This window comes from Notolepis coatsorum, assembly GCF_963971535.1.
Source record: "Notolepis coatsorum genome assembly, chromosome: 13".
In the NCBI taxonomy this organism is placed as follows: Eukaryota; Metazoa; Chordata; class Actinopteri; order Aulopiformes; family Paralepididae; genus Notolepis; species Notolepis coatsorum.
The window spans coordinates 29,705,292-29,726,430 of record NC_140177.1 but is presented as its reverse complement, the minus strand read 5'-3'; the positions used below and the strand labels follow the sequence as shown (position 1 = coordinate 29,726,430).

General features: G+C 42.2%; 1 protein-coding gene across 1 annotated transcript in view; it reads left to right on the top strand.

The window, feature by feature from the left end:
- LOC311239309 (receptor-type tyrosine-protein phosphatase mu-like) overlaps nucleotides 1-6,147 on the top strand; it is a gene marked incomplete at its 5' end in the record, with an annotated part of 199,428 nt that extends 193,281 nt beyond the window's left edge. The window contains 3 exon segments of the mRNA XM_084327615.1: nucleotides 1,036-1,199; nucleotides 2,591-2,726; nucleotides 6,025-6,147. Of these exon segments, the coding sequence (XP_084183741.1) occupies nucleotides 1,036-1,199; nucleotides 2,591-2,726; nucleotides 6,025-6,078 (354 nt within the window). The 3' untranslated portion in view covers nucleotides 6,079-6,147.
- Nucleotides 6,148-21,139: the final 14,992 nt, after the last annotated feature.

Genomic DNA, 21,139 nt, shown 5'->3' with positions numbered 1-21,139 from the left:
TATGAGTATGTAATGACGGCCTCTGGCCAGCAGGGGCAGAGAGCTAAGTGTACACCTGCAGGGGTCTGCTCAGTGTCTGTACGCTATTACACATGATCATTGACAAGTGTTACTGATCATTACATCTGTGTGTGTGTGTGTGTGTGTGTGTGTGTGTGTGTGTGTGTGTGTGTGTGTGTGTGTGTGTGTGTGTGTGTGTGTGTGTGTGTGTGTGTGTGTGTGTGTGTGTGTGTGTGTGTGTGTGTGTGTGTGTGTGTGTGTGTGTGTGTGTGTGTGTGTGTGTGTGTGTGTGTGTGTGTGTGTGTGTGTGTGTGTGTGTGTGTGTGTGTGTGTGTGTGTGTGTGTGTGTGTGTGTGTGTGTGTGTGTGTGTGTGTGTGTGTGTGTGTGTGTGTGTGTGTGTGATGGATTGAGAGTGCTTTGATTGCCCGCCCACGCAGACGGACAAATTACGTCTCTCATCTTTTGAGTGATGAGTCCGTCTGTCTGCGCGCGCATCTCTCCAATTACTCGTCACGTTTACCTGCCTTGTGTCCCACTCCTCCGTGTCTCGGCCTGGCCCCGTACCGGACGCGTCTATTCGAAAGGCAACCGGTTCATGCTTCCGCGTTCGCGTTTTGCGCTCTGATTGGCCACTGCTGTTTCTGGTCGCACCAATCGTGTGACGGCAAGTTCTTTCGCCGGTTAAGCTTAGGTGCTCTTTCGAAGTTGGTTAAGGTTAGAGTTTGTCTTAGAGCATGGCGATAGAACGCCAGCCCTGATTCCAAACTCTAACCTTAACCAACTTCGCAAGAGTCGCCTAAGCTTAACCAGTGATAAACTAGGCGTTAGGTAGTTTGCTGCTGGTCGAGGCGGAAATGGGCACGTCACGCGATTGGGCGCACATGTCACATTACCAGAAACGTCAGTGGCCAATCAGATTCGCAAAACGCATGAACCGTTGCCTTTCGAATAGACGCGTACCGGACGGATCTGTTAACCGTCACCCCCCCGCCTCTGTTCCCGGTGTGTTAACCCGCCTGCTCCTCCCTTCACAGCCCCAGGACGGCTACAGGATGGTGCAACAGTTCCAGTTCCTGGGCTGGCCCATGTACAGAGACACGCCCATGTCCAAGCGCTCCTTCCTCAAGCTCATCCGACAGGTGGACAAGTGGCAGGAGGAGTACGATGGGGGAGAGGGACGTACCGTGGTCCACTGTCTGTAAGTTAAACCACAACATGTCCACTAGTGTCACCAACATGGTCCACTGCCTGTAAGTTAAACCACAACGTTTACACTAGTGTCACCTCCTCTTGGGTTTGGGGGAGTGGGGAATGGTCCAGCCAAACAGAGGTTCACTCTCAGCTGGTGTTGGGAGGAGAAACATCCCCACCTACTGGCTGGAAGGGTGCACTACACCAGAGGACCGGTTTGATCTCAGCACGCTTACGCCTCGCCACGGGTTCTCAGTCAATGTCAGGCTTATGAATTTTTCACTTTTATAAGTCTGTTCAATCAGATTAACTTTGATCTGACTCAACTGTAATTAGATCTCAAGTAGTGGGAGATCAAATTGATTACATTTTATGTTGACGCCGCGGCTCTTCTTCTTACCTGCCTTGTTTAGTTTGGTTCGAATCGAACTACCACACAGACGGTTAACACTTTCACTACCACACTACAGATGGTTAACCATTTCACTACCGCACTACAGACCTTCTCGTGTTTCAAGAAGTGTCTCTTTCTTAGTGTGTTAAGTCTAAGTTAAGTTTCTCGTGTACTGCTTTAGGATTTGAAATTTGGTTCAATAAATGGCTGACCCACTCCTATTGGCTCCTGGAGGGTGATCAAAGCGAAGCAGGCTATTCTCAGTCCTCCAGTCAGGACAGCTGAAACCTGGCCAATTTAAAAGCAAAAAATCTATTATGGTATGACGCTACTACAGTATGTCTATACCACTATCTACTATGTACTATGCTACTATCCCTATACTACTACTACCTACCATACCAATATGTCTATACTACTATCTACTATCTACTATCTATATACTACTACCTACCATACCAATATGTCTATACTACTATCTACTATCTACTATCTATATACTACTACCTACCATGCTAATAGTCTATACTACTATCTATTATTACTATTATCTATAATTTTAATTTGTATTATATTATAACGTAAAATATTGTAAGGAAGGGACAGGCCTTTATAAGTTTTTTTCTTTTTTACTTCCCCCTGTCCCTTCTCACACACTATTTTACTCTGTCTATTTTATCTTACTGTTTTTATTATTGTCTATTTAAAACTGAATCAAACCATAAACAAGGTGGCCTGTTGGGATGTTACAGTAGATCCTAATGTGAAAAACTGTGATTTGATATGTCTGCACTTTATGTGCTCTTTTTTCTGTTGTGAAGCACTTTGAGCTGCAGTTTCTGTATGAAAGGTGCTATACAAATAAAGTTTATTATTATTATTATTATTATTATTATTATTATTATTATTATTATTATTATTATTATTATTATTATTATTATTATTATTCCCAATTTGTAGTGTCAGCTAGATGACTAAATGTAAAATGTGTGTTACGACCACAGGAACGGCGGGGGTCGCAGTGGGACATTCTGTGCCATCAGCATCGTGTGTGAGATGCTCCAGCACCAGCGCTCGGTGGACGTGTTCCACGCCGTCAAGACACTGAGAAACAACAAACCCAACATGGTGGACCTACTGGTGAGAAGCCGTCACCGCAGCCTGGCGTCAGAGCCACTTGTCTGTATTAGTTTATAGCAGAGAGTCGGGGGCAATTCACTCTCAATCCCAAGGGCGTAGGTTGGGGTTCAACATTGGGCACAAGGGGGGTCTGGGGGTCCTGCCCCAAGAAACTACTTGTACTTGTCTGCACCAATCTGTGCCTTTTCTGCATCAATCTGTGCCTTTTCTGCACCAATCTGTGCCTTTTCTGCATCAATTTGTGCCTTTTCTGCATCAATTTGTGGTGGGAATATCTTTATTTATGTAAAGGAAAAGACAACATTCAGGTACCCACTGACACAAATAGAATTAAATATAATGCAGTAAGGCTCTCAGGCATTCTGTATTGCTTTCAAATATTTCTTCTCCTAGTAGCTATATGTTTAGCTATATTTTTTGAGAGGGACAAATTTACCTCTTCTTTTTTCTTGTGATAAAATCTTTTTTATTTTCCTTTTTTTACACGAAACAATACAACACAAAACAGTAACAATACTAATAAACAAGACATCACAGGACAATAACAGTCCCCCCCCCCCCCCCCCCGCCCGACAAGAGTTACATACCTAATATAGTATTCAGTAATCAGCTATATACGCTCTTTTAGCTTCACCACAGCAGCCATCCAGATAGCAATATTAGTCTCATTGACCCCTATAACACGTGCCGTAGATATCTCCAAGTTGATCACATCTAGATAAGTGAGAATCCATACCTTCGGGCAGAGTTTGTCTGGGTGTAGCCAACGTGAGGCGATACATTTTTTGGCGGCTGTGAGGCCAGCTAGAATCAGTCTTTTCACATGTGTAGAGGTCGGTAATTGAGAAACGTCATTCAGTAGCAATACAGAAGGAGAAACAGGTATGGTCAGAGAGAAAATATCTGAGAGCTGAGAGGTAACATTTTCCCAAAAGAGCTCAACAGGAGGGCATTCCCTGTACATATGCATAAAAAAAAAAAAATAAAAATTACCTCTTCTCAATATTGAGGGGAACATACCCTGCAACCCCCCCCCCCTTAAATCTACGCCTACAGTTTTCTCAATCCAGTCAACGAGAAGCACACTCATTTCATTATTATTATTATTAATAATAATAATATATTATAATACTGACATGTAACAATACTACGTAGATTATTTACTTCATATGTTGTAGCAGCAGGTTGAGGTCAAGGTCAGATTTATTTATATAGCACATTTAAAAACAACGGAGGTTGACCAAAGTGCTGCACGATACAGAATACAAAAGTACTGTAAATACAATAGAAATACAAGTCACAAGATGCACAATTTACACAGAAATAGTATTGCAATTTACAGAAATAGTACTGCAAACAGTACTACACGTATAACAACACAAATACAACAGAAAAATACAATATAAAATGCACAGTCAAAATAGAAACACGGATGTACGGCTCAACCTGAATGGAAAGCCAGTGAGAAGAGGTGAGTCTTTAACAAAGACTTAAGACTCTCTAGGGTTGGGGGGCAGATCTAATATGTAAAGGGAGACTGTTCCACAGCGTGGGGGCAGCCGCACCAAAGGGCTCGGTCACCTATAGATGTGAGCCTAGATTTTGGAACATCCAGAAGCAGCTGATCTGAGGACCTTGGCGCAGGGTGTACGGTGCTGCTGCAGCCACTGTAGGGAGGAGCGCAGGAGGCGTCCAGTGGTGTGTTAGTCCAGTAGTGTGTTAGTCCAGTAGTGTGTTAGTCCAGTAGTGTGTTAGTCCAGTAGTGTGTTAGTCCAGTAGTGTGTTAGTCCTGTAGTGTGTTAGTCCAGTAGTGTGTTAGTCCAGTGGTGTGTTAGTCCAGTAGTGTGTTAGTCCAGTAGTGTGTTAGTCCAGTAGTGTGTTAGTCCAGTAGTGTGTTAGTCCAGTAGTGTGTTAGTCCAGTAGTGTGTTAGTCCAGTAGTGTGTTAGTCCAGTAGTGTGTTAGTCCAGTGGTGTGTTAGTCCAGTAGTGTGTTAGTCCAGTAGTGTGTTAGTCCAGTAGTGTGTTAGTCCAGTAGTGTGTTAGTCCAGTAGTGTGTTAGTCCAGTAGTGTGTTAGTCCAGTAGTGTGTTAGTCCAGTAGTGTGTTAGTCCAGTAGTGTGTTAGTCCAGTAGTGTGTTAGTCCAGTAGTGTGTTAGTCAGTAGTGTGTTAGTCCAGTAGTGTGTTAGTCCAGTAGTGTGTTAGTCCAGTAGTGTGTTAGTCCAGTAGTGTGTTAGTCCAGTAGTGTGTTAGTCCAGTAGTGTGTTAGTCCAGTAGTGTGTTAGTCCAGTAGTGTGTTAGTCCAGTAGTGTGTTAGTCCAGTAGTGTGTTAGTCCAGTAGTGTGTTAGTCCAGTAGTGTGTTAGTCCAGTAGTGTGTTAGTCCAGTAGTGTGTTAGTCCAGTAGTGTGTTAGTCCAGTAGTGTGTTAGTCAGTAGTGTGTTAGTCCAGTAGTGTGTTAGTCCAGTAGTGTGTTAGTCCAGTAGTGTGTTAGTCCAGTAGTGTGTTAGTCCAGTAGTGTGTTAGTCCAGTAGTGTGTTAGTCCAGTAGTGTTAGTCCAGTAGTGTGTTAGTCCAGTAGTGTGTTAGTCCAGTAGTGTTAGTCCAGTAGTGTGTTAGTCCAGTAGTGTGTTAGTCCAGTAGTGTTAGTCCAGTAGTGTGTTAGTCCAGTAGTGTTAGTCCAGTAGTGTGTTAGTCCAATAGTGTGTTAGTCCAGTAGTGTGTTAGTCCAGTAGTGTGTTAGTCCAGTAGTGTGTTAGTCCAGTAGTGTGTTAGTCCAGTAGTGTGTTAGTCCAGTAGTGTTAGTCCAGTAGTGTGTTAGTCCAGTAGTGTGTTAGTCCAGTAGTGTGTTAGTCCAGTAGTGTTAGTCCAGTAGTGTGTTAGTCCAGTAGTGTGTTAGTCCAGTAGTGTGTTAGTCCAGTAGTGTGTTAGTCCAGTAGTGTTAGTCCAGTAGTGTGTTAGTCCAGTAGTGTGTTAGTCCAGTAGTGTGTTAGTCCAGTAGTGTTAGTCCAGTAGTGTGTTAGTCCAGTAGTGTGTTAGTCCAGCGTACCTCAGGGAGTCAGTGAATACAAGCTGAGCGTTGAACCAAAGCTCCGAAAGCACAGACATGTTTCCTGAGACAGTAAAGAGACACAAGACCTGAAGGCCAACAAGGGTCGTACAGACAACCAACCCTAACCCTGGCCTGTTCCCTTTCTGTCCAATGGAAGACTTTGTTTTATGAGGCTTTGAAGAATAAGGAAGCTGGTTACTGGCCGTGAAACTAATAGCCTCCTTTTGTTTCTGCTTTTGTTTTGTTTCCTAGGACCAGTACAAGTTCTGCTATGAAGTGGCACTGGAGTACTTGAACTCTGGGTAACAGGTGGCCAAGCCTGGTGCCCAGAGGTGCCGAACAGAGACTTAAGGGTTTTGGGGACTTAAACAGAACACTGCGGTTCACATGTGTCCGTTTGTTTGTGTGTGTGTGTGTGTGTGTGTGGTGTTACCGTCAGCCAATAGGAGGAAGATACACATACATATAAACACACACACTAACACAAACACACACACACACACACATGCTTCTCATTTGACCAACTCTCTTCTTACATTGATCGTATTATTGATCTGGATGGGAAAAGGCAGTAGAGTTGTACAGTATTAATATTGCAGCCAGTGTCTGTCCTACCAGCTAAAGGAGCCATGCAAGGAGCACAATGATTTTCTACTGCAGAGAGTCGCCTCCTCTCTGGATCCCTCTATCTCTCTCTATATATATATATCTATCTCTCTCTATATATATATATCTTTCTGCATCTCTCTATATATCTCTCTCTATCTTTCTGTCCCTCTATTTCTCTGTCTTTCTATTCCTCTCTTTCTGTATATCTCTCTCTATATATATATATCTCTCTCTCTCTATCTTTCTCTCTCTCTCTCTGTATCTCTCTCACTCTCTCTCTCTCTCTCGCCCGTGGTCTTGTGGTTGTTGCCTTGATCCTCATTGGATGACCAGAATATTTCAAACACTCCAGTTTTCTCATGGAATGCGCTACACTGTCTGTAATGTAATGTGCTCATCTTATCTCTCCGGTTCACCTTTTTTGCATCCCGAGTTGTTATGACGTCATTAATAAAAAGGGTCACGGAAGGCAGGAGTTTTCCGAGCTTAAGTGTTAACTAAATGTCCTGTGAAAATGATGACTTCTACACTATTATTGCATCAGATGTTTTTTGGGGGGAGAGCTGGTCTACATTCGCTTAACCTTATTTCCTGTACAGGGGATCCAAAGCTTTATTTTGCACTTCCATTTGATTCTTGTTGTGCATGATTCTTGTTGTGCATATTGTACATATTTCTGTAGATTATTTATTCATGGTATGTACTTTTTTGTGACTCTCGGTAAGTGACAATCATGTTTTATGGGTTTGTTGATTTTATTGATTGTAATTGTGTGCTTTTTTTTTTCCTCCGGTCATCTTGTATGACGAATCAGTTCCATTGTAAAAAAAAATAAAAAAGGAAAAAAAAGATATATAAACGTATCTACAATATAAACATTGGATTGATTATGTATGTCTGTCTCTGTCTGTGTGGACCGTAAGACCGTGAAGCTGGTATTACAGTGACATCTAGTGGAGGGATGTGTAATTGCAGTTTCATAAGGAAGGCTCTGGACACTCAAGCTGCACATGGTCAGCCTGTGTTCAGCCTCATCCTTTTAGGAATCAGAATCACTTTATTCACCAATGTTGGAATACAGTGCATCAGAATTAGATTTGGATACATGCACTACAACAACCTAATAGATCTAACAGCACACAGCGTATAGTAATAAACTTTATTTCACCTTTCATGCAAGAATTGCAGCCCAAAGTGCTTCACAGCAGTAATGTAGACATAAAATAGACATTGGTATAAAATGAGCATAACATTGACATAAATCTAGACAGGCATAAAATGTGCAGATAATAGACCAAATAAAAGAAATGCATAAAGTGCAGACATAAAATGTGTATAAAATAGACAGAATAAAAGCAGTGCAATAAAATAGCTAATTGTCAGTGCAATAATCATAAAAGGACATACTGTGCATAAAATAGACAAAATAAGATAAGATATTCCTTTATTGATCCCCTTGGGGAAATTCAGACATCATAGCAGCATGGGGAGGGGGATTTAGTGATCTAGCCTCCCTAATGTCCACAGGTAGGGTGTTCCATAGCTTTGGTGCATAATTCAGGGTATGAGACATAATGTGAAGACAGCACACTGACGGGCATTAGACATAATACATCAAATACGACATACAGAATATGATATATTCCAAAAATAAGAGAGGACAACATTTTAATTGCACATAGTGTGCATATTAACACATGTTCAGTGTCAGCCAGTGTGTCCTCATGGGGCCTTGCTCACAGGATCAGGCAGGAGCCTTCAGTAGTTGGACGGCCTAGAGGAGGGAGCCGTCTTGATGGCGTGGTGCTTTAATGGGTGGTGCTTTAATGGCCGTCCATCGGTTATGTGAAGAGGTGATGACCAGTGTGGGTCGGGTCAGAGGTGATCTTACCAGCCCCTGCTCTCAGGATGTGAAGTTCTTCCATAGATGGTAGATACGATAAACTAAGATCAGATATTCCTTTATTGATCCCCTTGGAGAAAGGGGAGGTAGAGGTATGGGCAGGGTAATAGTAGGATATAAATATAGGCAATAAAATGATATCTGAATATAAATAGAGAAGATAAACAGTGTAAACAAAGGTGCAGATGAGGGTCTATATGCCCTATCAGTTATAATACAATACAGAATTTGAATATATACAGTACTATGAGTAAGAGTAAAAGTAAACAGTATACACAAGGTGCAGTATACACAAGGTACCCTAACTGGCATACTATAAGCCATACATATATATATATATTCTTATATCATCATTATTCTTGTATGGCAGCCAGTGATCTTCTCAGCCAGTCTTCCCCAGCCTGGTCTTAGAGCAGGAGGAGGCTGAGGGGAACCAGACAGTCATGGAGGAGGTGAGGATGCTTGAAATGACCACTGTGTAGCACTGAACCAGCGTGGGACAAGAGAGGAGATTTGATTTGATTGATTTGTTCAGTTTGCCAAGGTGTCTCGGAAAAAGTACATCCTGTGCTTTTTGGTATTGCAATGATGTTATCATCCCTTTGTGGGAACCGGATGACTCCCAGCGCCTCAACCCTTTCACTACCACACTACCAAAGGGTTAACCCTTTCACTGCCACACTACATACGGTTAACCCTTTCACTACCACACTACAGACAGTTAACCCTTTCACTACCACACTACAGACGGTTAACCCTTTCACTGCAACAATACAGAAGGTTAACCCTTTCACTGCAACAACACAGGTTAACCCTTTCACTGCCACGCGACAAAGGGTTAACCCTTTCATTACCACACTGCAGACATGGGAGAACCTTTTTAACCTCTGTCTCTGTCTCAACCGGTCACATGGAACAGCTTCATACCGCCTTCTGTCTGGCCTGCAGTGCTGAACCTTCTGAGTGGCTTCTCCTGCCCCCCGGGGCATACGGCCCTGAGCTATTGTCTTGTATATTATCCTGTATCCATACGCTTGCAGTAGTTCTATCTATTACTCAATTTCACAATTTTCTTATATACTATGATTCTACTGTCACCATGTATGCATATGCTCACTACATGTATTTATTGCTCCATCTCCGCCAAATACAAACATGGGAACTCTCTAACCCCTGTCCCCCCCTCTCTGAGTGGTTGTCTCGTAGTGCTGACCAAGGTGGTGGATGTCTCGGGGTCTTGGCCAAGATTGCAGTGACTGTTCTACGTGCACCACGAGGTCATGGATCAGCTTCTTACCGTCTTCTGTCCGTGGTCTGTCAACGTGGTTTAGACGTGGAGTTTATTGCTGGGTTAAGTACTTCTATTCTATTCATATAATATGCTTACTACATATATCTATTCTATTCACATATGCTTACCACTTGTCTATTGCTATGTCCGCCCATCACAATCACGCAAACTGTCTAACGCCTGTCCCGTCTCCCTGTCTCCGGCTGTCTCGGAGTGATGACCGGAGTGTTGGACGTCCCGTGATGAAGACCGGGAGGATGCAACCCTCTCTGCGCCGCCCCTTTGCCTCAAATAGATCCGCTATCAGCTCTATCTTTAATCATTCAAAATGTTCAGTTGCTATTGCTATCAGCTCTATCTTTAATCTTTCAAAATGTTCAGTTGCTATCGCATGCACTTATCTGTGTTTCACTACACATATGAGTGCATGCTTACCAACTGTTCGCCTGTTTTATTGCAACACTACTATCCCCGACATCTAAGAAGGGAGATCCCCCCTTGAATGGCCCTGCTAAGGTTTCTCTCCTCCACATTGCCTGTGGTGCATTTTCCCCTATTGCTAGGTTTTAGTGAGTTTTTCCTTACCTTCGCGTGGGGTATGTCTGGGAGTGTTGCATTTATTTATTTAGCATTTTAAATGTTTTGGACTTTATGGTGTTCTTGTTTTGTTCTTGATTTATTGTGATGTTTCTTCTTGACTTGTTTAAAGAAGACGTGTTCGGCCCATGGGGACATTAACGTGTGTTGTCGGGCCTTACAAATACATTTGATTTGATTTGATACAGGCGGTTAACCCTTTCACTGCGACAATACAGAAGGCTAACCCTTTCACTGCCACACGACAAAAGGGTTAACCCTTTCACAACCACACCTCAGAAGGTTAACCCTTTCACTACCACACTACAGACGGTTAACCGTCTGTAGTGTGGTAGTGAAAGGTTAACCTTCTGTAGTGTGGCAGTGAAAGGGTTAAAAACTACTCAACCTGTCCCACAGCTGAGCCGTTCGGGGGGGAGCGGGTGGGCCGCCGTGTCCGGAAGTCCACTCTAATTTCCATTGTATTTTAGCACCGAGCTCCAGGTTGTTGGTGGAGCACCAAGACACCAGCTGGGCCGCCTCCTTCCTATATAGATGGACTCATTGTTGGTTATGAGGCCTACAACTGTGCTGTTGTCTGTGTGTGAACTCGAGTAACTTGACAGAGGGGTCATTGGCAGTAGAGTCGTCTGTGTACAGTGAGCGGGGAATGGGAGAGATAGCGCGCAGCCCTGGGGGGGCACCTGTGTTAGTGAGCTAGGGGGCTGGAATGGTATTGTCGTAGTCAAACAGGCTGTTTTCTTGTCAGTTAGTTAGTTAGTTAGTTAGTTAGTTAGTTAGTTAGTTAGTTAGTTAGTTAGTTAGTTAGTTAGTTAGTTAGTTAGTTATTTAGTTAGTTAGTTAGTTACTAGTTAGTTAGTTAGTTAGTTAGTTAGTTAGTTAGTTAGTTAGTTAGTTAGTTAGTTAGTTAGTTATTTAGTTAGTTAGTTAGTTACTAGTTAGTTAGTTAGTTAGTTAGTTAGTTAGTTAGTTAGTTAGTTAGTTAGTTAGTTAGTTAGTTAGTTAGTTAGTTAGTTAGTTAGTTAGTTAGTTTCGCTTTATTGTCCACAGTGTGGACATTTGTCTTTGGTCTCACCATTGAACAAACAAATAAAACAATGACAATGACAGCATAACCGTTACATATACATATACATACATCTGTAATGGAAAAGTGCAGAGAACATAGGAATACAATATAATACATCAACAAGGACCGGGTCTAATGAGTGCAAGATTGATTTAATGCCTTAATGGCATTAGGAATGAAGGAGTTCTTTTTTTAATGTGTCGGTTGGCCCTAGGTAGTGTGTAACGAGTCCGACTACCAGAGCAACAGCTCAAACTCCCCATAGAGTGGGTGAGAGGGGTCACCCACTATCTTCTTAGCTATCTTCCTAAGCACTTCATTGTAGATGTAGCTTAGCTGTTTATGTGGCTTCCCTATGGTTTTAGATGCCAAATTTGCTATCCTCTGCAACTTATTTCTTCCTTTTATGTTCAGATTTCTGTACCACATGGCCATGTTAAAGGTTAAGATTAGGTTCACTAGGTTCTTATAAACTGTTTCCATAATTGGCTTACTCACACAAAAGTTGATGAGTTTACATAAAAGGTGGAGGCGTTGATTGCATGATTTAAATATGTGGTCGGTATTATTATTTATTTTTTATTTTTGGGCTTTCTGTATTTTTCACCCATCCCAATTTAGTTGTTATGCCAATTCCCTTCCTGGTCGTTGTGCGTATTGCCCCACTGTCGGCCTGGGGATGGTGTAGAAGTACCACATGCCTCCTCCAATACATGTGGAGTCGCCAGCTGCTTCTTTTCACCTGACAGCGAGGAGTTTCACTGGGGGAACATAACGCATGCGGAGGTTCACACTATTTCCCTCAGATCCCCTCCCTGCTGAACAGGCGCACCGACCGACCAGTAGGAGTCGCAGTTTACAACGACCAGGACGCATACCCCACCGGCTTCCCACCCGCTAACACTGCCAATTATGTTAGTAGGGACGACTGACCAAGCCGGAGGTACCGCTGACAGCTGGATTCGATCCCAGAGTCTCTGCGGTGGTAGCGAGTGCTTAGTCCACTGCGCTACCCAGCCGCTCCATGTGGTCGGTATTCTTATTGAAGTTTAAGATCGCTATCGATGTGGAAGTCAGAGATTCAATTCTGACATTGAGTGGTTTATTATGGAGCAGTTCAGGTACGATGGTGGTGAGAGTTGAGCTGATGGGGGGATGGAAACTAGATCGGACATATGTAGGATTACATAGTTGCAGAGCCATGCGATTGTACTGAACACGCACTTCCCAACAATGTCTAGCCGATACAATGGTAGATCAATGTGTTACAGGTGACAACAGCACTGGTTGTGGAGGAACATAAGCCTTTTACATTATGCTCTCTTTTCTGTATTATCAATATCATTCACTTCATGACTTTACGTCGACATACATGACTCCGCCTACTGAGAAAGTTGGACGCAGTAGATAAAGTTTGTTTAGAGCTCTGCTCAAAATGCAGTAACCACGCAGCCTAACTGTGAAGCCATCATATAGTCTATGCTGCAAAAAGATGACACCATCAAATCATTCCAATACTTTTATTTGTATGATTGATCTGCATCAGGCATCTGTTCGTGGAAAGCAAGGCACGCGTATTGACGCCGGTTCCCAACACCGCCTTGCATTTTATTCAGCGGTTTGCGAACAGGCATGTTTTTGGAAAAATAATGACAGATGGGAATAATGTTCATCTGCCGTTATGCTTATACTTTTAGGAGTGGCAGCTGTCTTTTATGAGTAGCAGATGTCTATATATACAATTTATTTGCTCATACTGTACATATAGAAGCACAAGGAGCGCTTTCATCCACCGTCATATCACATTTCATATCGTGTGGATCAGGAGGCCTATGATGGTCTCAACATGCGTCAACATTTTCAGCCTATTTGTTTTTGTTGTTGTCTCTGAGAATAACGTGAGGACTGGCTCGTTCACCCTGTTCCCACGATTTTAAACAATTGCATACCTATGCGGTTTTGAAGATACATTAGATTAGATTAGATTAGATTAGATTAGATTAGATTAAAATGTATTGTTATTATAACAGCACACAGTACAGTACAACGAAAATAAGCTTGGCATCCAACCAGAGTGCTAAAGTGCTAAAGTAATATACAATGTACAGGTGATTAAACTGGGTATAAAATATATATATATATAAATTAGTACTACTGAGTAATAGTGCTAATCAGATGTATGTGTAGAGTTGTAGTATACGGTATAAAGACACAATGGTATAGTAAGTCATACTGGCCAGCAGTGTAACTAGTAAGAGTAAGTAAGGGATATGTAGATATACTGTAGAGATATAGTATGTAGTCTACACACAATGTGAAAAGGATTATATGCAGGTATGTACAGACAGATGTGGATAAATATATATATACAGTAAGAATAAATAAATATATATATATATATATATATATATATATATATATATATATATATATATATATATATATATATATATATATATATATATATATATATACAGTATATCATACAAAGTTATATTGGTTATATGCAGGTGTATATAAGTGAGGATAGACACTACCCTCCTCATCTTCATCATCATCACACTAATGTTAACATAAGTGAGTGATTTTAATGTAGAGTAGTAGCTATTGCATTTGAATGCATGAATGGGAAGGATTTATGCTCAAGAGGAAATCAGTTCGTACCTCTGGGTGGCTTAGGCCTATGGTGCTTCTAGTGTTAATCAAATAATTTTCTTATTCTTGTTTGCATTGTCTTGGCTAAAGCATTATCAGAATAATTATCTTACATATTTTAAATAGGAACTTGGTGCAGCCAATGTCGAAATCCAACTTTCCCCTTTGATGAATTCCTTGTCAGTCCCCCACCGGTAGGCTGGCTAATTCATGCAAAAGAAAGGCTTATCCTAATGTCCTTTATTTGCAGTCATTGATGGATGGCTCTGCTAATGCCAGCTAGGCTATTTGAAAAGGCAGCAAAGTTACAACATTAATGAAAGGGAGTGCAGAGAAAATGCACAACTTGAACAAACAGTGAAATAATAGCCACGACAGCCATATGGGACTCAGGTAGCTGTGATGTAATTTTTGTTTGCCAAGCACTACCTCTCATTCGTTTTTTTCCACAAGTGCTCGCAAACTGACATGAACGTTTGCACGCATAATGCCTTGTTGAACACACCTCTGAGCACTTGGACGTTCCAAAAGACTTGGGCAAGTCCTCTGCAAACACACAGAAGAACTGGTAATGTTTATATTCACAAAGCCCAAACCAGCTGGCTGAACACTGACTGAACACTAACTGAACATTAACTGAACACTAACTGAACATTAACTGAACACAGACTGAACATTAACTGAACATTAACTGAACATTAACTGAACATTAACTGAACACTAACTGAACATTAACTGAACACTGACTGAACATTAACTGAACACTAACTGAACACTAACTGAACATGAACTGAACATTAACTGAACACTGACTGAATAATAACTGAACATTAACTGAACACTAACTGAACATGAACTGAACATTAACTGAACACTAACTGAACATTAACTGAACACTAACTGAACACTGAAATGGCGTATTTCCACACTGTCTTTCATCAGCATCTTGGATTGCTGAGCTCTTGCTGTAAAGGCATTTACTATGTTTAAGTTTAAGTTTATTTGGATCCCCAAATGTGGTAACACTTATGGCGCATTTCCACTGACCATAATACATTTGATTTAAAGAGAGAAGCGCCTTTCTCAGACTCAAGAACACTTTACACTCCATAGATTAATCTAGATTAATTTATTTTAATGCTTTAATAAATTTAAATTAATCTCCGGAGTTAAAGCATTCATTTTGACAGCCCTAGTAGAAATATGAATATATATAATATAGTAACAACAGTAAAAAATAAAACAAGTAAACTATTTTTTTAAAGGAATCAAGGTGCTGTCCAATTGGACGAAACAGTAACAAAAATGTTTACAAAAACAACGGGATCTGTAGCAGGGGAGGGCGGTGGGCTACTTGGGAGCAGGGCCGTGTTGCGTGAAGGCAAGTGTGAATAGGTGGGTTTTTAGGTGGGTTTTGAAGAGGTTGATGGTGTCAGAGCCTCGGATGGAGGGGAAGAGGGAGTTCCACAGCCTGGTTGGAGGAGCGGAGGCCTCGTGCTGGAGTGTAGGGGTGGAGTAGGTCGAGGAAGGGGCCAACCCGTGCAGGGATTTGTAGGTGAGGAGGAGGATCTTGTAGGGGATTCGGTAGTTGATGGGGAGCCAGTGGAGTTTTTGCAGGGTGGGGGTGATGTGCTGATTGATTGATTGATTGATTGATTGATTGATTGATTGATTGATTGATTGATTGAAAAGTTTATTAACAGATTGCAGAATGGGTACAATACAGTACAGCTCAATACACACAATTGTTAAGGGGATGCAGACCAGAGAAAGACTTTCGTCTTGTTTACATCAGGGTCCCCCATTTTCAATTCATCATAACATATATGACATACATGACATACAGATACAGTACTGTTTGTGATACAAAAAAGAGTCTAAAAAAGAGAGTATATACATTTGACGAGGAAACTGTACATTGGAGGATGCCAGGGATGCCAGGGTTTGGTGCACGTGAGGACCCTCACAGCTGAGTTTTGGATGTACTGTAAGCGATCCAGAACCTTCTTGGAGGCACCAAGAAGGATTCCGTTACAGTAGTCGAGGCCGGAAGTGACAAAGGCATTAATGAGTGTTTCCGCTGAGGTGTCGGGCAGAGGCGGGAAATGGTTCTGAGGTGGAAAAAGGCGGACCTGGTGACAGACGTGAGGGTGAAATGAGAGGGTTGAGTCCACTATTATGCCCAGGTTCCTTACCTCTGTCACTGTGGAGGGACATATGGAGTAGCCATCCATGGAGAGAACAAGGCGTCGATCTTTTGGAGGAGGGATGGGGAAGCTACAACTATTAGTTCAGTCTTCTTACTGTTGAGTTGGAGGAAGTTAGCGGTCATCCATGTTTTTATGTCCTGGAGGCAGGCAGTGAGGGAGGGGGGAGGGAGGGGAGCAGAGGGTTCGGTGTGGAGGTAGAGCTGCGTGTTGTCTGCATAGGAGTGGAAGTGGAGGCCGTGTTTCCTTATGATCTCACTGAGTGGGAGGAGGTAGATGGTAAAAAGGAGCGGACCTAGCACCGAGCCCTGGGGAACATTCTGGTTAACAGGTGCTGGAGCTGACCTGGACCCCCGAGGGAAACATACATGTATACAAACATGTTGGTCAGGTAGGATGTAAACCAGGACAGGGGGGTACCAGTAGGCACATACAGTACGGGTAGGCCTGCCGTGCTCTACCTTGCCGTGGTGTCTGTGTTGTTTTTACAGAACACAACACACCCATGTCAGTGTAGGTAGGAGGAGCTGAGTTCCTCCACTTGCTGGCATATATTTCACATTTCACCAGAGACACAACAACACATTGTGTCATTTGGTTTTGGATCAAACGTTTAGTAAAATGCAAAAGGAGAGTGGAAGCGATTGAATCGGAGAGGAGGGAAGACAGAAATATTTGTTGTGTACGCGCTAGGGGTGTAACGGTACACAGAAGCCATGGTACAGGAAAAAAATATTTATAATTATTATTATATATTTATAATTATTATTATAATTATTATTATTATTAAATAGAATAATTTTCTAGGCTTGCCGTGGTAGTCAGTGATACTGGTGTCATTCTGTGTTCAGGCATCCACTGAGTAAATTAATTGCCTACTGCCCCCATAACAACTTAGGCCATGGTTAGACTAGTGTATTCCTGGCGTTTTTTTATACGTTTTTGAATACGTTTCATGTCCCTATTACACAGAAATGCGTTTTTTGGCGTTTTTTTGTGGATACGGCTGAAACGCAAAATTGTGTTTGCGTTTTGGAGATACGCTAAAAAACGCGCCGACAACAACGTGTAGTCTGCACGGAGCCGTTGTTGCGAAAACGCCCATGCGCAGTAGATACCATCTGCGTGCCCTTCCGGTGACAACAGTGTGTGTGTGTGTGTGTGTGTTTGTGTTTGGGACATAGCTCCGTGTCCCAAATAGCTTCAGCTACCATGTGTTGTCAAGTTATTGTTATAAGGACCCCAGTCCAAGCTACAACAGTCTGCATTCCCTTAACAATTGTTTGTATTGAGCCGTATTGTATTGTACCCATATGCAATATGTTAAATAAAGTTTACATCCATTCATTCTGCTAGCATTACCGATTGCATGAGCAGCTGGCTAACGTGAGCTATCAGGATTCAGACCCTGTTAGCTCAGAGCTCCTCTTTCAACTTAACAAGCATTAAACAAAATGGCCCAGTCATCTATTCACCTTTGTTTAATACACACAGCGTTGTCTCTAATGTTATCTAACTACTTATAGCTCGCGATATCATCAGTTTTGGTGCTGGCTAAGTAGCGTGAGCTAACGTTAGCTTCTAGCCACAATGCTATATTGTTATAATGGCATACTCCATTGACGTTAGCATGCAGCTAACAATGCTACCGATCTTTTTTTAGACTAAACTATCCGCTCTTGGTGGTCACTTGTGTTGATGTTAGTTTTGTTTCATCAACAAATGACAGGCAGAACACACAGTGAATGTATCCGTTTTGTTTATTGCACTTTTATTAGGCTTTGCTGAAAAAGAATTGCTGCATTGGGTAACTAGGCAAAAGATGGTGGCCGCCTTGTTGACATTTGCTTTGCAGGCACATTCAAGTTCTGATTGGTTGAAATTGCCTTCATGTTTGCCACCTACTGCCACCTACTGCTTTGGCAGTGTACTACATCAGTGTGCTCGGGTGACAAAAACGAAAAAAAAAACGAAAGTGTGACTCGAGGCGCACGACGTCGCGGCGAAACGCATATGACGACGATACGAAAATGATACGAAAGGTGTAACCGCCGTCTTAGGCTTGTTAAGGGCGTTTTCACACCTGGCTCGTTTGGAGTTGTTGATCCGAAACCTGGAGCGTTTCCCCCCTATTTCGGTTCAGTTGGGCATATATGAACACAGCAATCACATTCTGTTGCGGAACAAAACAAGCGGGCCGAGACCACCTAGAGAGGGTGGTCTCGGCGCACTTCCAAACGAACCCGACGCGACTCGTACGCTGTGAGAATGCAATCGACTTAAGGCGAGACACGGCAGGTGAAAAAGACGTATTTTTTTTGGTCAATTTTGAGATTGTGCTATTTTGCTTCCATAACATGTCTTTTTTCAGACTATTGGAAAGGAAACGTTCAAAATACACATTTAGATGTTTATTTTACTACACTTTGTCATGCTGCGCCTGTTGATTTTGCAGCATTCCGAATTCAGATCACCGGCATTATGAGGTACAGCTGTCTCGCGCTGAGAGCTTGTCACAAGCACCGAGATCTCATTGGGCTGGTGCAGATTTCTGATAGCGTGATTGGTTCAGGTGCATCACATGCTCTGACATCCTGTTGTCAGCCGCGGGAGATTCATTCCGCAGGAGACCTGATCTGTCAAAATGCCGAAACAGCGAGTGAGGAAACTCAGCATAAAGAGTTCCCATAAAAGACAACAACAATTGTTGGTAGCAAGAGGGTGTAAACAAAAAGAAACTTCTACTGGAGTAGAAGATGAAATGCCTTCACAAAGCGCATCGATGCGTAAGCTGTCAATTGGAAAGCAGGAGTGTTTAGACAGCGGGGAAACACCAAGCCTCGTCACACAGCAGTGGCTTATAGTTCATGTAGCCCGCTTGAATGAACTGATCGGCGTGTTGATATGTCCTAATTGCGCGGGGACAGGGCTTCAAATTATCATCGGTCCGCAGAATCGGGGGTTCTGTAGCAGTTTGATAATTGAGTGCAGTCTGTGCGAAACAGATCAGTACCGCAAAAGTGTCTATACATCCAATTCCACACGTATCCATGACTCAACCAGGAACGATGTGGCGTTTGATGTGCGCATGGTCCTCTTAGCGCACAAATTAGGTTTGGGGTATGCAGCCCTCAGAAATATCAGCAAAGTGTTGTAGACGGTGGGCCGAAGGTCTCTAGAGGCTTCCGTTAATGAAATGATTGATCTGGTTTTACAGAGTATATGTTATTTCCGTTTGTTGGCAACGGTTTTTGGGTCATATCTTTATGAAAATTAATGTGTTGATAAGATAAAAACTACCTACGTTTGTGAAAAGGGGCGTTGCTGCGGAACCAATCAAAACGCGTTACAACGTCAGGTGACTTGATTTCTCCCAATGACATTCTTCAAGCCCTGGAACCAGGAAGTAAATATTGCTACTCGTCTGTTGACAAGACTGGATAGCTCTGCATTCGGTAAGCTCTCAATTCATTACTATTACTATTGAAATGCATTTTTACTTAACTTTACAGCATTATTCAAACGTGATAGGAAGTTATGAGTCATCAGCAGTTTATATGCAGTCCGTTTTGACGTCCGATTACACATTGGAAAATGTTGTAGCCAGCTCACAAAGACTAACGTTACGTTAGCATTTTAACTTTCTCAGATAGCAATCTAACATTACGTTAGTGTAAATCAAACAACTCTAACCCAATACTAATAATAGTAACTTGTTTCACATTCTTGCTGTGTGTTACACTATGGTAATAGCGGTCTGTGTTGTTGCCTGTGACGTTAGAAATTTGACGTTGTCACAACCGTTACATATGTACAAAATATACTGTCTCATAAATATACTCTTCCAATATAACAATTAACAATAGTTTGATATTGGATGGTCCCTGTGCTGTTGTTTACTGTCTATCTGTATGTCATGTATGTAATATGTTATGATGAATTGAAAATAGGGGACCCTGATGTAAACAAGATGAAAGTCTTTCTCTGGTCTGCATCCCATTAACAATTGTGTGTATTGAGCTGTACTGTACTGTACCCATTCTGCAATCTGTTAATAACGTTTTCAATCAATCAATCAATCAATCAATCAACATTTATAACACAATAACAAGTGTGAAAATAACATGTTATTTATTTTAACAGTAACATGTATTACAAAAACATATTCCCTGTTGTCCCAAATTACTGCTCCTTAATGATGATGATTCTTTAGCTTTAAGTATTGTTCAGAGACGATTTTGGCTGGCAGGAAGTACTGCTGAAAAAAAAATGGCGCTTTGATGGCAAGCTCCACATTCTCTGCCCTTTAATCACTGGAAACAGTTATTAGCTGATGTTGTAACAATGGAGCTTTCTACAGCTAGATTAAATGGTGCAAACTATCAAACAATAGATAGCTGGAACCAACAATGTGCATTGTATGCCTGTACCTGTCTTCCAAAAAAGAAATAAAATATATGAAAAAAAGAAGAAAAAAACTCCAGTGAAAACTTAGGATACAGTGTTCTGACAGTCCAAACACAGACACATGTCTGTACATGGTAGGTTGTTTGATTTGCATGTGCATCGCCCCTTCATGCATTGTGTTTTTTTGCAGGAGCAGTATACAAGTTCCAGGATTGCGACTGGGGCTGGAGGAAGTGACATCCAGTCAATCTCGAAGAAATCTCTGGACTGCTGATCACCACATGGGAACTGTATTGAGAGGCATGAGCACAGTGAAGCAATAGTCGGGTGTCTGCTTCCTCCTGTATTGAGAACAGTGTTTGTAGTGGTAACACCTCCACCTCTGTGCCATCAGGGACTTCAACTGTGGCGGGTGGATTTACTGATCCCTCGAGAAAGTGCATTAACTTGGCTTTATCAGTTTTCACCATAGAGCCATCCATGTTCGCTATGGCTGCAGGGAAGGGTCCCAGACTGTAGACTAACATTTCCCCGATGTCAATCTTCCTGACTGTTCCCACCACTATAAGCCTGGCGAAGAGGTCTCGGTCTGCTTTCAGGGCCATCTCCTTGCCTCTCACCTTGGTAAC